Source organism: Carcharhinus amblyrhynchos, chromosome 12, assembly GCF_965287045.1.
Source record: "Carcharhinus amblyrhynchos chromosome 12, sCarAmb.v2.hapA, whole genome shotgun sequence".
NCBI classification, from domain to species: Eukaryota; Metazoa; Chordata; class Chondrichthyes; order Carcharhiniformes; family Carcharhinidae; genus Carcharhinus; species Carcharhinus amblyrhynchos.
The window spans coordinates 34,339,555-34,354,568 of NC_137335.1; the positions used below are offsets into that span (position 1 = coordinate 34,339,555).

Consider the following 15,014-nt stretch of genomic DNA (forward strand, 5'->3'; position numbering starts at 1 on the left):
TAGCATATCCAATACACCTAACCAGTTCATCTTTCAGAATGTGGGAAAGAAACAGAGCACCCAGAACTAACCCACGCAGACACAGGGAGATCGTGCAGACTCTGCACAGGCAATGACCCAAGCCGAGAATCGAATCAGGGTCCCAGGCATTGTGAGGCAGCAGTGCCAACTACTGCCATGCTGACTCAACTGTAGATAGTACAGCAGATGGCTGCAGAATAAAGATATCAATAATTCTGCCAGGATCCTGGATTGCTCACAAGCTGGACCTCAAAGCAGTGAAACCATTTCTGATTGAGATGCATCAGAATTATCTGCAATATTACCAGCGATGTGCATACAATCAATGCTGCTCTGCACCACCGGAGACCTACAATTCTGACAAAACGGCATGGTTCCTCTGCTTGCTTCTCCCTGGAAAGAGCAAATTAAATGTATTTGGCTGTTTCTACATACACAACCTTAGTGACCATGCTTAAGCAATAATAGACAGAAAGCTGAGAGATGTTGCAAATATCACCTGTTTCAATCTGCAAGGACAGTTAAATGTTAATGGCTTTGCTCATCTTCACAGCCACTCACAGTCTGTACCTATGTCCTCCCCCTGCTTTGAGATTGGAGTCCCAGCTCCAGTAGCCAGCAAAGTTCAATGAGAAGCTCATGTTGAAATGCACATATCTGACAGACTGTTGCTCACTAAGTTTGAGAAAAGAAATTTGCACCCTGTAAGTCCTGGATGGATGGGGTCTCCCACTGAGAGTTCTATTCCTCCTCCTCCTCCTCTTCCCTTTCAAAGAAACTTGCTCTCCCCTGTGTCCCCTCTGCTCTATCTCTGTCATGTTGCAGACAAAGGGGACAGGAACTACTGTGCTCACGGCTTCAGCAATGGCTCTGAGCAGAGTCCTGGAAATTGGACACAAATATGAACCCAAAACAGCACCTAGTACACCAGATGACTTGTAACTGAATTTAGCAATCACCATATCAGTGCGCCGTTTCCATTGCAGTTTTGGTTTTTCTGTGTGGAAATGAATAGATATGTCATGCAGTGAGTAGGTACTTTGCAATTAAAGGTTTTGTCATGTTAAATTAATAAGACTTAGTCATATTTTTTCAATTATTCAGCCCCCTTGCTCTGCAAGGAATATGGGTAGGAGGCTGACAGGTTTTATTCTAGAAATTGCAGCGATTTCATCACTATGGATACCAGCAGGCACTTGCTGCTGAATTTACAGTAAAGCTACATCTCAGCACGATTGATATCCAGTGAGCAACTGTGTAGAAGGGAGGAATTCAGAGGGGAAATTATTGGAGGGAAAAAACCTCACACCGAAGTTTTTGTGAAATGATAAGTGGATGTGATTGATAACACTGTTTTCACTCCATTATTTCCAGATTATTGATAAAAGCAAAAGGGATCCATCAGAGGAAATTGAAATTTTGTTACGATATGGACAGCATCCAAATATCATCACCTTGAAGGATGTGAGTAGATTAGACACACTATTACTTGGCAGTAATGGCACACATCTGCCACTGATTGGGAAATGTTTGAACTGACATGGTACAAATTGATGTGGACAATGGTTAAACTTTCTGGAAAATACTTGGCTAGGTTTTTAACCTTCCACCTCACTTCCTCTTTGTAAGAGTTGGGTAGAATTTGTACATGTGGGAATTACACTGGATTTGAATTGGTTCTTTCCTGGAGAAGCAAGTCAGGTTTCCTAATGAGTAAATTTTCCACAAGATGAAATGCCAAACGGTGGATTGAGTAGAGAAAGCTGATACCTAGAGCCAGGCATTTCCACAGCTTTCCTGCTGATGATTAACAAGCCAGCTTGATTTAATAATGAAACCTAGAAGGAGGAACGTATCCCAGGGAGCTGGAGTTCTTCCTGCTCTGCTTGATAATGTGGTCATGGATAGGGTGTACTCTCTGGACAAGTAGCTGTGTGTTTCCAACTGCAACATGTAGGGTCTGAGAGCCTTAGTCTGTTCAATCTTTGTTGATGGGTGTAATCTCTTTGACTTGGTATCATCTTTTTTAATTATTTATTGTACCTCTTCTTGTGTCTCAATATCATTTTTATTCGACAGAGACCGGAAATATGCACACTATTGGTGTTGTGGTCCAACCAAGATTCGATACATATTGAATATAAGTGCTCTGCTGTGGCCTCCATAAATAAATCTCAGTGCTTTGGTTTTGTTTTGGTTTTATTAACCAGTAAAGATATTTCTAAAGATTTGTGTATCGATACTGCTCAATTCCTTTTCATGTCTGCATCATTTGATTTTACAAGGAATTATGTGGCTCCTATATTCTTCTTATCACAACATGTATCTCACGTTTATCTTTATTGAAATTAATTTATTGATTGCACACTCATTCTGCAGGTCCTCAATGTCTTAGAGTCATAGTCATAGAGTACTAGAGGTTAATGGCATGGAAGTAGGCCCTTCGGCCCAACTCGTACAGGCTGCCCAGTTTTTACCACTAAACTAATCTCAATTGCCTGCATTCGGCTCATATCCCTCTATACCCATCTTACCCATGTAACATTCTGCATGCTTTTTGAAAGATAAAATTGTACCCGCCTCTACTACTGCCTCTGGCAGCTCGTTTCAGACACTCACCACCTCGAAGTGAAAAAATTGCTCCTCTGGACTGTTTTGTATGTCTCTCCCTCACCTTAAACATATGCCCTCTAGCTATGGACTCCCCTACTTTTGGGGAAAGATGTTGACTATCTATCTTATCTATGCCCCTTAGTATTTTATACACCTCAAGAAGATCACCCCTAAGTCTCCTACACTCTAGGGAAAAAAGTCCCAGTTTATCCAGCCTCCCCTTATAACTCGAACCATCAAGTCCCAGTAGCATCCTAGTAAATCTTTTCTGCACACTTTCTAGTTTAGTAATATCCTTTCTATAATAGGGTGATCAGAACTCTACACAGTATTCCAAATGTGGCCTTACCAATGTTTTGTACAACTTCAACAAGATATCCCAACCCCTGTATTCAGTGTTCTGATCAGTGAAACCAAGCATTCTGGGTGCCTTCTTCATCACCCTGTCCCCCTGTGACTCCACTTTCAAGGAGCTATGAACCTGCACCCTTAGCTCTCTTTGTTCTGAAACTCTCCCCAACACTCTGCCATTAACTGAGTAAGTCCTGCCCCGATTCGATCTACCAAAATGCATCACCTCACATTTGTCTGAATTAAATTCCATCTGCCACTCCTTGGGCCACTGGCCCAATTGATCCAGATCATGTTGCAATCCTAGATAACCTCCTTCACTGTCTTCTATTTTCTTGCAACCTTCCTCAATATTAATGTCACCCCCAATATGGTGACATTCACAAATTTTGAAATTGTTCTCCAGGTTTCTGAATCCAAATCATTTACATAAATGGTGAACAGCTGTTGACCTAACACCAATCCCTTTGGAACACCTCTTGTCAGCCTGAGTAACAACCTTTAATTCCTCCTCTGCTTTCAGCTTTGTAAAAAGTCTGACAACACCAGGTTTTAGTCCAACCAATTTATTTGATAGTAAACTCACAAGCTTTCGGGTTAGTCCCTTCGTCAGGTGAACAAAGGGACTAACCCGAAAGCTTGTGAGTTTACTATCAAATAAATCAGTTGGACTAAAACCTGGTGTTGTCAGACTTCTTACTGTGTTTACCCCAGTCCAACGCCGGCATATCCACATCATGACTACTTTCAGCTTTGTAACCAGTGAGCTACCCATTCCTGCTACATACCCCTTGATTCCACATCTTCTGACCTTAGTCACATCATGAACAGGCAGCATCTTCTCAAACTAATTCTGAAAAATCTACATATGTTATTACATCCTGTATGTTAACCTCATCTCATCTTTTTTTATTACTTCCTCAAATAATTCAGTAAGGTCAGCCAAGCATGAAATCCTTGCCAGCTATTTGTTATATTTTTAATTTAAGATGTGTTTGTAATAAATCTCTGTAAAGATTCCATTCTGTTACCTACCACTCACTAAATTAACTGGTCTGGAGTTCCAGGATATGTTCGGTCTCAATTTTTAAATATAAGAATCACGTTAGCCCTCTATCAATCCAATGCCACAATATCTTTTTCTAATGAATTTTATATATATGTATTAGTGCCTCAGTTGTTACCTACCTAATTCCTTGAAATATATGTGGCTACAATCCATCAGGACAAGGTTTTTATCTTCTTAATGTTTGATTTGTTTATTAATTATTTCTCCACTTTCTATCTTATCCGGTTTCTGATTTCTCCTTCCAATGTCATGTCCACCCTATTAGAGTCTCAGATGAACATGAAGGCAAAATATTCAATTATTTCTATTATCTTAACTGTCATTAACTGTGAGTCTGTCAGGTGAATACTTGAATGGTTCTATCCCTATCCAGTTGAGTGCTTCACATATGTTAACATGCAGCTCCACTCTCCTGAGGGGGATGCACACAAGTAGCCTAACACAATTGAGTTAAATGTGGAAGTTGGTGAGTTGAAACTAGCTCCCTGTTCCATTGGATTTTTGCCAACTGCACCTAAAGCCTCACACCCAGGTTTAAGCTTCACCCCCCAAGGGCCAAATAAAAGTCAATTTTTGATTTATGCCAGAAAGGATTTACTTTCAAGAATATTGAGTAGTTGATATATCTTTTCCCTTTCTGTTATTAATAGTAGTTATGTAAATATATAAACTATTTCTGTGGGAATGTTAAAGTCCTAACTCTTGGAGCTGATAATTTTATTTGGAATTGGAAAGCAAACAGTTGGCATGGCAATGGGATTGTGTTAGCATGATGATTCTAAAGTTGCCATAGCAACTTGGAGAGATAGCAACTGAATAGGAGGATATATTTTAGACATCCTTGGTTCTGGCTCCTGGGAGTGCAAGTTGGACATATGGAAGTTCAGTCCGCATGAGCTCAAACTTAATATATATACATCCCATTGGGCAATCCTCCATAATGGACACACAACTTCATAAAATGATGCCATTTAATAGCTGTTATCCCCATCCTAAAAATAACTTGAAGGCTCTGCACAAAGATCCGCGATCTGTCTATGGCCCTAGAACCAAATGCGTGACACCCATCCTGTCTGCAGAAGGTAATCATCTCCTAACAGCTAGACAGAAGAATTCCTTTCATTGGGCACAGCACTTCAGCAAGCTCCTAAACTAATGATCCACAGTGTGCAAAAATACCATTGAGTCACTTACACAGCACCACACTCTGGCAAAGGCCATAAAGCAGCTTTCTAAGGGCAAGCTGTCAGGAGTTGATAGCAACCCACCTGAAGTATTCAAGAACTGAGGGACTGACATGTGCCTTTTGCCTAATCTGAATGACAGTGCTATGTCCCAAGAATATAGAGAACCATAACTGTAAATGGCAAGGGAGCAAGTCCATCTGTGACAATCATCGTGGATCATCACTTCTTTCAGCAGCAGAAAAAACTTGCAAGGTTTGTTCTTGGTTGGACTGACACTCACATCATTAACACTGTGTACCAGAGTAACACAGTGGCTTCTGTGGAGGATGGGGGACAATTCTGACAGTTCATCATCTGCCACCACTGCAAATGAGGACGAAGAATTTTGTACTCAGCCAAATTTTCGTTCACTGCAGCAGGACTTGAGAATCTTATTGGTATGAATGGCTCGAAAATTCTGGCCGTGATTTTTGTAATTTTTCGATTCAAATATGTGCTGCAAACAAAACAAAATCCTCTCTATGGTGTTTATTGATTTGATCAAGGCTTTTGACACAGTAAACTGGGAAAGCCTGTAGGGGGTTCTGTGCAAATACAGCTAACCTGGAAAGGTGACCAGTGTTGTTCACTCATGCCATGATGGCATGATGAGCAATGTGAGGCAAAGTGGTATATTATCGGATGCCTTTCCTGTCACCAGTGACACCAAGAAAGGTTATGTATTGGTTCCAGCTGAGTTTTCCATATACTTTTTGGCCTTCACCAGTACACACGCAAAGATCTTAACGCAGGAGTGCACATCAGGACTTGGTCATACATGATACGACATCAATCTAAACTGTAAACCAATCTTTGATTTTTCTGAACACTCATCTATCAAAGTGACAGGAGAATCCATCATCACTGATAATTAGTAATGACTTCAGGCAATAATTCCAGACAACACATCCTGGGATGATTGCAATTTACTTGCTGTTCCATACTTAAGATCATTAAGACCAGTCTGTTCCTGCACTGGGGACTCTCACCTACAAGGAATGTCAAATGGCATAACTCCTGCTCCTGTGTTCTGCTCAGAAAAAAATGATCATTTCCAGCTTATAATTTTCTGACCAAAACACAAAATTATTCTCATAATGCAGCATTAGGATCAGGTGAGGAGAGGGAGAATGGCTCCCCTCTTTCTCACTCCTTGATAGACCACATCAGGATTTTCTAAAAGGAATATGCTGAGCATTTCAGTGAGTGTTTAACTGTTTACATGATGTAACCTTAAAAGTAGCACATGGTTGATTTTCTTTTGAAGTTTTTTTTAAAAGATAAGAAAATAGAATTTCTTGTACTTAACATCTGGCAGAAATAAAAATGACAAAAATGCTCCAACTCTCTCTCAAGTATCCAAAGTTCATTTACACACACATAAGTAAGCAAAAAGTAGGAGGAGGATAGGTAGATTAAGCAATTAAAAATCAGTGGTATATGGATCTTTTAAATTGTTGAATTAGGTGGTTTCAGGCTGGTTTAGTGGTCCCTCTGGATTCAAAGTCGAGATGATTTAATGAGATGGGCGATTTGCCTTTTTTCCTCTCGAGTCAGCAGTGTCTTGATTCTTAAAAAAACTACCAACAGCATGTGAATTGATGAACACTAGGCAGGGTTCAAGCTAGCAGCCTGGATGGAAAGAGAGAGAGTGCGTACACACTCCCTTTAATGGCCTGAAGAAAAAGAACTTTTTAAAACTCAAAACAGGGTTAGTTGGATCGTCTCAACAAATGACTGGTTACCCAAACATGGTCATAGAAAGTCGATTTCAAATCCGTGGTTTAGATATGATTAGGTTATGACTAGGTGAGTGTCTTTCCTGACCAGCGTCCATTGTCCAAAGGTGATTGTATCCATTGCTTGATCCCCATCCAGTTGAATACACAGGTGGTTATCTGGATATTTCAAGAGATGTGGTCATTCACATTCCTCTGAGGCAATTTTCTTTGATAGAATCTTCTTGACAGTTTAATGTTCAGCAGATATATTGGCCGAAATTTTACCAGCACGCCCGCCCCGATTCCGGGAGCGGGTGAGGCTTGGAAAACGGCATTCTCCATTGGTCTCGGGCGGGATCATATGACCCTCAGATGGATGTGCTGGTACAATTCTACCATTAAGTTCAGCAGAATTCATATTGAAATTATAATAGCAATATATCTGACACAGTGATGGGCACATGATATTATTACATCAATACCATTTTCTGTTCTCATAGACTTATAGAGGTTTACAGCATGGAAACAGGCCCTTTGGCCCAACATGACCATGCTGCCCTTTTATTTTAAACCCATAAGCTAGTCCTGATTGCCCGCATTTGGCCCATATCCCTGTACACCCAACTTACCCATGTAACTGTCTAAATGCTTTTTAAAAAACAAAATTGTACCTGCCTCTACTACTACCTCTGGCAGCTTGTTCCAGATGTTCACAACCCTCTGTGTGAAACAGTTGCCTCACTTGGACCCTTTTGTATCTCTCCCCTCTCACCTTAAATCTATGCTGTCTAGTTTTATTCTCCCCTACCTTTGAGAAAAGATATTGACTATCTAGCTGATCTGTGCCCCTCATTATTTTATAGACCTCACTAAGATCGCCCCTCAGTTTCTATGCTCCAGAGGAAAAAGTCCCAGTCTATCCAGCCTCTGCTTATAACTCAACTATCATGTCCCGGTAGCATCCTAGTAAATCTTTTTTGCGCTCTTCCTAGTTTAATAATATCCTTTCTATAATAGGATGGCCAGAACTGTACACAGTATTCCAAGTGTTCTCCTAAAATAATTCCAGAAAACACCATAAATTAAAAATGCCTGAGTGCAAGGAGTATGAGCTTGAGGTTCTGAACTATGCCATTTGACCTGTGAATCTTTGCTGCATTGTGTGGTTCTCTAAAACAAATATCTCTTGCCTGACCTTGAGTTTGTTTTTTTATATATTATTCAGGTATACGATGATGGGAAATATTTGTACATTGTCATGGAACTAATGAGAGGAGGAGAACTGCTTGATCGGATTTTACGGCAGAAGTGTTTCTCAGAGCGAGAGGCCAGTGCAGTACTTTATACAATCACAAAGACTGTGGAATACCTACACTCACAGGGGGTATGTTCAAATTGCACAGAACTTGGGTATTGCTGAGTATTGATAAAAGTGACATGTCAAAGCTTTTCGTCTTTCAATCATCAGGATTCTATGGCTGAAATCTTCCCAAAAATGCTGAGGTGAGAAAACCAGTGTGAAGCTCGCAGACTGTATTGAACAACAGTCTACAAAATTTCAAAGGGAAGGTGAGATTCACACAGTCAGCTGAAGGGGCATGGCCAATGAAGCCAGCAGCACCAGGAATCCTAAGTCAGGTGCCTTTAATAAAGGCCGAAGGGCAACCCCTCCACCAACCTCTCGGATGAAGGAAAACCCCCATGCAGAAGGGCAGCCCACCCCACAAGGATGAGGGAATCCCCAGATTAAAACTCCCACAGTGTCAGGGAGCACTATCACAATGCCAGGGGACAATGCTTGGGTATGTATCTCAATCCCAGGGTCTATAATTACCTGTGTGCCCTCGGCATGGTCATCTCAGCAAGGTAGGTAGTTAGAATGAGGGTGGAATTAGCAGTGTTAAGCCTGTTAGTGTAATGTTAATTCATGCCACATCGTCACTGAGGAGCACAAAGGTTTCATTTTGAGATCTTGTCAGCGCGGTTTTTTGGCCTCTCACAGATCTAGCCACCATTACAGGATTTGCACCTGCAGTCAGTGGAGCCATTAAGTCGTGGCCTGTACCTATTCTTGCAAAATGTCCTGATGAGTGTAAGTTGAAAAGTTCGACATGACTTTTCTTTTCAGCATTATATCCTAATTGTTTATCTTCCAGGTTTCAATTTCAGCAGTGTATAACAAAAGTATCGAGTTACACAGTTACTCTGTACGCGTGCCCAAATAAATAAATGTGAGCAAGATGTACATTTTCTGGGAAGCTCTGTGTTTAAACACTGCTCTTTCCTTGGAACAGCCACATTTTTCTGAGCAGATTACATCCCCAATCCAGGCCCCTGTCCTTGGGAGTAAGACAGGAAAATCTGCTGCTACTGCACATTTGAAAGACTGAGCACCAGTTTCCAGAAAGCCCAAAAGATCGCTAAATAAATTGTACGCAATCAATTATTAAAAACAATTTGTAAAGATAGAAGAATGAGCATTGTCTGGCCCACCTCATTTAAATGGCAATATTTGGCTTGCTGCTATAGCAGGCAGAGATTATTATCTAGCCCTTGAGAGCATTTCCATTAACTCCAGGGCTACATTTAGGGGACAGAAATCCAGTTCTGTCTTAGGAAGATCAGTGTCATAAACGCTACACTCTGTCAGAAACTGTGATCGTACGAAATGAATGAAACCCGGCAAAGTGAATGAAAGCCTATTCAAGGCCTGAGCTGTAATTGTGGAGAGGACATAATGAGCCTGGTGGGTACAGAAGATGAAGGGTGAGCACTAATTGAAAGTAATATTTGTGTTCAGGGAGTAATTTGTGTTTGGGAACTACAGGATATGGAGAAATTAAGCAGCTCCTACATTACATCCAAACCCGATTACCCAGTATGTCTTCAGTCCTAAAGAAAACCACTCATAGTGTGGAACATACAGCACAACTCATGAAGATGTTAACATCCAGGACTAACTATTCAAAAGCACACGATTGTGAAGGTAGAATAAATACCCAATAAGAACACAGCGCAGTGGTTAAAGGATGCTGAGAAACATTAGTTTATGGTGGAGGGGCATATGGACATTTGAAATTTTAAGGAGATGCTTGCCTGCAACTAAAGAAAAGTGCCATAAGGAGTTTCTGATATGATATCTGGGAATTTAAATCACTACCATCACTTTTCAGAAACCCATTCTGTGTCTTATCCCAAAGGTCAATTTCTTTTCCATCTATTGTTCTGGAAATCTAAGAAAGAAAGTAAATCTTACATTGTCATAGTGCCTTTCATGATCTCAAAATGTTGTCAAGTGCTTTACAGCCAAGGCAGTACAGTTCCAATGTGATCAGTGTAATAGTGTAGCCAGTTTATGTCATCAGGGCCCACAGCAGCAAGGATGTAAATCACATGATAGTCTGTTTCTGTGATATTGGTTGAGGGCTAACCATTGGCCATTACATTGGGAAAGCTCCCCAGCTTTTCTCTGTATTGTACCATTGAGTTAAAGGATAATTCAGCACAGTAAGAGGTGTTAGTTGGCTGCTGAGTTTCTTGCATTACAACAGCGACTACACGATACTGTAAAGAACTTTGAGATGTCTAGAATTTGTGAAAGGTTCTATATAAAAATAAGTTTTTCTTTCCCCTGGTAATTTGGTGTCTCTTGCATATGTTCAGAGCTTTCCAGCTTCTTTTGAAATGAATATAGGCAATTTCAACCCTAGTCCAGCAGAATGAAGTCAGGAAGATGCTCAATGTAAACAGTGAAAATGCCACAGTGGTGTAGCAGTCTCAATTCACTGTCATTTTTGAAATAGTCCAGATGGGGAGTCATTCTATATATCATTCACACTGCATCTCCCCTGTTCCATATTTGCTGATGCCACATTTGATTTGGCCCTGCCTGGTGCTGATACTGACTGCTGAAAATGGGAAGTGATTCATTGACTGGGACTGACGTCCTTTACCCTGATAAGGACATCAGTAACAATGTGGCTAGAATTTCATTTGAAGTTGAAATTCTTGTGTGCTATTTTCTGGTTCATTCTTTGGTCTGAAACTCCCCTGTGTGCTATTTTAAAAAGATGTCATAAAGTCATTTATCTTGAAGGAGCTTGAAGATAGCATGTTGAGAGTAATTTTCACTTTCACCGCCTGGATGGTTTCAGTATGAGGATGATGATCTGCTCTGATAGATTACTGCTCAGACAGCATAGGTGGAAATTACTGACTGCCGACTCTGCCCATCACTGCATATCAGGGGTGATTGTGGAATCCATCACTCCCAGTTAGGAACAAGTGTCACAGGCAGAAAACTCACCGGCCTGAACATTGATCAGTTGTGATTTATATAGCTGGTGATTCAGTGCCGCTTTCTCATTCCTGGTAGGTTGTTCATCGAGATCTGAAGCCAAGTAACATTTTGTATGTGGATGAGTCAGGAAATCCAGAATCCATTCGGATATGTGACTTTGGTTTTGCCAAGCAGCTGCGGGCTGAGAATGGCCTACTGATGACTCCATGTTACACCGCCAACTTTGTAGCACCTGAGGTAAGGGAAATTCACAATTCCACATGTTATTTGTCTGAAGAGATTAACGAGAACTCATCAACGCTGTAAACTGTTTTGAATTCTATTTTGTACAGTTTGTTGCTTTTTCAAACATATTCTTCTTCTATCCTATTTAGATAAGAGTTGATGCGTTGAAGTGCATTGATCACTGGAATAATAGTGTTTTTGTCAGATAGAGGTCTTTTACAAAGTGTACTTACCGATGATTTTTTTCCTGGAATACATTACTCATTACTCTGTGGGAGTTAGCTCCTTGTACAGTTAGGTAGGCACTCAAGGTAATGGGTCTAGTTTACATCATTTCTACACTTACAAGAATAGGTATAATGTGCAGGAATGAAAAACAAAAATAATTACCTTTCAAATATGTTAAAGGCTAGAGTTGCCAATCTATTTTGAGTCATTGTATTTGGGGACTTTCAAACATTTTCAATGAAATGTATTTGGGCTGGAGCGCTATTGACCTGTTACTTCAGTGCTAATGGTTTAAAATCTGTTTTCATTCACCCGTTGGAGCAATAGCACAAAGAGATGGGAGTATCGATAAGTTTATCCAAGAACTAATGAGAAGTCACTGAAGCATTGATCTATGATGATCTGGAACAAGAAACAATTTTTCTTTTCATTTAGTTGTTTCCATTGGTCATTCACATCAAACAAAGCTGGACACTAGGATTAGACAGAGGGTCGGTCTCCTCAGTGTGGATGATCTGGAGCATTCCATCAGTGTGTTTGTTGGGTGAAGGAGTCACTGCATTGGCCTGTGGAGGAACCTATATGTCCACTGATGTATGGGGCTGGATGACTGAAATGCTGTGATATCTGTTGGTGCTGCTTTGGACATCTGTAGGAGGTGCCGGCAGTTGCGCACATAGTGGGCACTGCCTGAGGCTACCATATAACTGTTTGGCTGTGGTTCAGGTTGTGTATCACCACCATCTGGTCATGGCCATTTACAGTCTGAATCCTGATGGTTTGACCAGGTGTTAGAGAACCAGGTCTGTGGGTATCTTGATCATAGTGCGTTTTGGTTGTCAGTCTGCATTTCATGAGGGCATCCTTGATGTTGATTTCCAGTATGGCCTGCAGCAGAGCCTTAGTATTAGGAATCATGGTCTTGATTCACCTGAAAATAGTCATTGTGCGGGCCAGGACGGGCCCTGTCTTGGCAGATCCCTCAGGCTAAGGAGTGCAGCATAGTACTCTGTGTGATCTCAGGCACATTTCTGAAGAAGATGCTTAGCTGAGTGTACCATCTATTCCATTGTGGATGTAGGAGGCTGTTCATAATGTGCTCAAAGTCACATGTGTATGCAAAATTACAAAAGTCAGTGGAGACGAATTGGTGAACATTGTTTCTGTGAGCCTCTATGAGATGCTCTGTGTGGCAAAGTGTCTCTTGGCACATTGTCAAGTTCAAACCACCTGGCATATGAATCAACAAAGATGTGCAGGTTAGGTGAATTGGCCATGCTAAGTTGTCCTTTAGTATCCCAGGATGTACAGGTTAGATGGATTAGCCATGGGAAATGTGTGGGGTTATAAGGATAAGGTGGGCAGAGAACCTGGGTAAGATGCTCTGTCAGAGAGTTCGTGTGGATTTGATGGGTCGAATGGCCTCTTCTGTACTGTAGGTATTCTATGATTCAAACACTAACCATTATTTACCATTCCATTTGAAGATGCTAGCTGCCGTGAACAACCAAGAGAGGTCCAAGACCTCGTGTAAATACAGCAGTTCTTTCGTTTGATGTGGTTTGAGTTCATTTGATGGCGCACATTTGGAGATTTCCTTTTCCATGTCTGCGTACATGGAAGGCCAGTACAGTGATCCTTTAGTCCTGTATCTAGATACTTGCAACTTGAGGTGCCTCTGTTGCAGTTGTTTTCTGTAGTATTCCTGAAGAGCAGTGGGGCTGATGAATCGCAGTATCAATCCATCCTGCAGTCTCAGTTCATCTCTGATGGTGAAAAATGTGCAGAGGGAGCTTGTGGGGAAGCTCCCTTGAGGACTTTGGCCAGCCCCTCGTGATGATGTGCAATTGCCTGCATGTGATGTCCGTCTGTAAGGCATCTTTGAGTTCAGCACCTCTATTACCATAATGTCAATGTCTTCCTCATGATCTCTCTGGTGTGTGGTGGGAAAGAACGATCTGGAGAGGGCACTAACCAAGTGCAGTTCCTTACCATGTTTGTCGATGATACTGAGATTGTAATAAACAGCTGTAGCATTATGTGTGCAGAGGTTTCTTTAAGATAGTTGTGAATGGCTGATGATCTTTTCCAGCAGTTGCGGGACGGCCATATATGGGGGCCATGATATTTCTGACAGGCAACTAAAGCAAGAAGTTTCTTTTCGATTTCTGCATAATGAGTCTCTATGTCCGTTGGGGCCCTAGAAGTGAAGGATATTTGTCTGCCATTCTGGAAGCAGAGACTGCTGAGTCCCTGCAGGAATGTGTGTGCTGATATCTGTACAGGTGCTCGAATGTCAAAGTGTTGTAGCACCAGTGGGAATCTGATTGCCTGAGTCTGTTGAAAGCTACTGTATGCTGCTCTTGCCAACACCATTCAACATCTTGGTGGAGAAGGTGACGAAGAGGACAGGTGATCCAACATGGGATGAATTTAGAAAGATAATTTGTCATACCAAAAAAAGGCTGTAAAGTGTGCTTGTCTACAGGAATGGCCATCTGTTGTGTAGACAATGTCTTGCTTGGATTGGGCTTTACACCATTGGCTGTGAGTAAAAAACCATATAAAGAATCTGGTTGCCTGTGAATCTGCAATTTGCAGGGTTGAGCTTCAGTTGTACAGTCCTGGTTCTGTCAAGGATGAGACAAAGATGTCCTACGTGTTCTAGTATAGTACAACCCCAGGATGTCATAACAATGATTTCACAAGGTTGGCCTGTATAGAGTTGTTGCATTCACTACTGGAAGACACTGTGCCTATGGAGATCACATAGGGAGGCGCAGTAACACAGTGGTTAGCATTGCTGTCTCACAGCGCCAAGAATCCAGATTAAATTCTGGCTTTGGGTGATTGTCTATGTGGAGTTTGCACATTCTCCTCATGTCTTCATGGGTTTCTTCCACGTGCTCTGGTTTCCTCCTGCACTCCAAAGATGTTCAGGTTAGGTTAATTGTTCATGTTAAATTGGCCCTTTGTGTCAGGGGGATTAGCGAGGTATTGTGTGGAGTTACCAGGATACGGCTTGGGTGGGACTGTTGTCAGTGCAGGTTTGATGGGCTAAATGGCCTCCTTCTGCACTGTAGTAATTCTATGATTCTAGGACATAGGAAAAAATGATATCTGCCTACCAGTGACATGAGTATAGTTAGTTTTGAGGTTTCTTCATCTAATGGAATCTGCCAGAACACATGTTTTGCATCAAAAATGCTGAAAACTTTGACGTTTGGCATGTTTGCAGTCACTTGTTCCACTGTCTTCGT

At 41.4% G+C, this 15,014-nt stretch overlaps 1 protein-coding gene across 3 annotated transcripts in view; it reads left to right on the forward strand.

The window, feature by feature from the left end:
• LOC145350903 (ribosomal protein S6 kinase alpha-2) overlaps positions 1 to 15,014 on the forward strand; it is a 332,432-nt gene that overhangs the window by 291,223 nt on the left and 26,195 nt on the right. For all 3 annotated transcript variants that reach the window (XM_080200348.1, XM_080200346.1, XM_080200347.1), the window contains exons 15-17: positions 1,396 to 1,485; positions 8,227 to 8,385; positions 11,377 to 11,538. In XM_080200348.1, the coding sequence (XP_080056474.1) occupies positions 1,396 to 1,485; positions 8,227 to 8,385; positions 11,377 to 11,538 (411 nt within the window). The remainder of the gene's footprint in view (positions 1 to 1,395; positions 1,486 to 8,226; positions 8,386 to 11,376; positions 11,539 to 15,014) is intronic.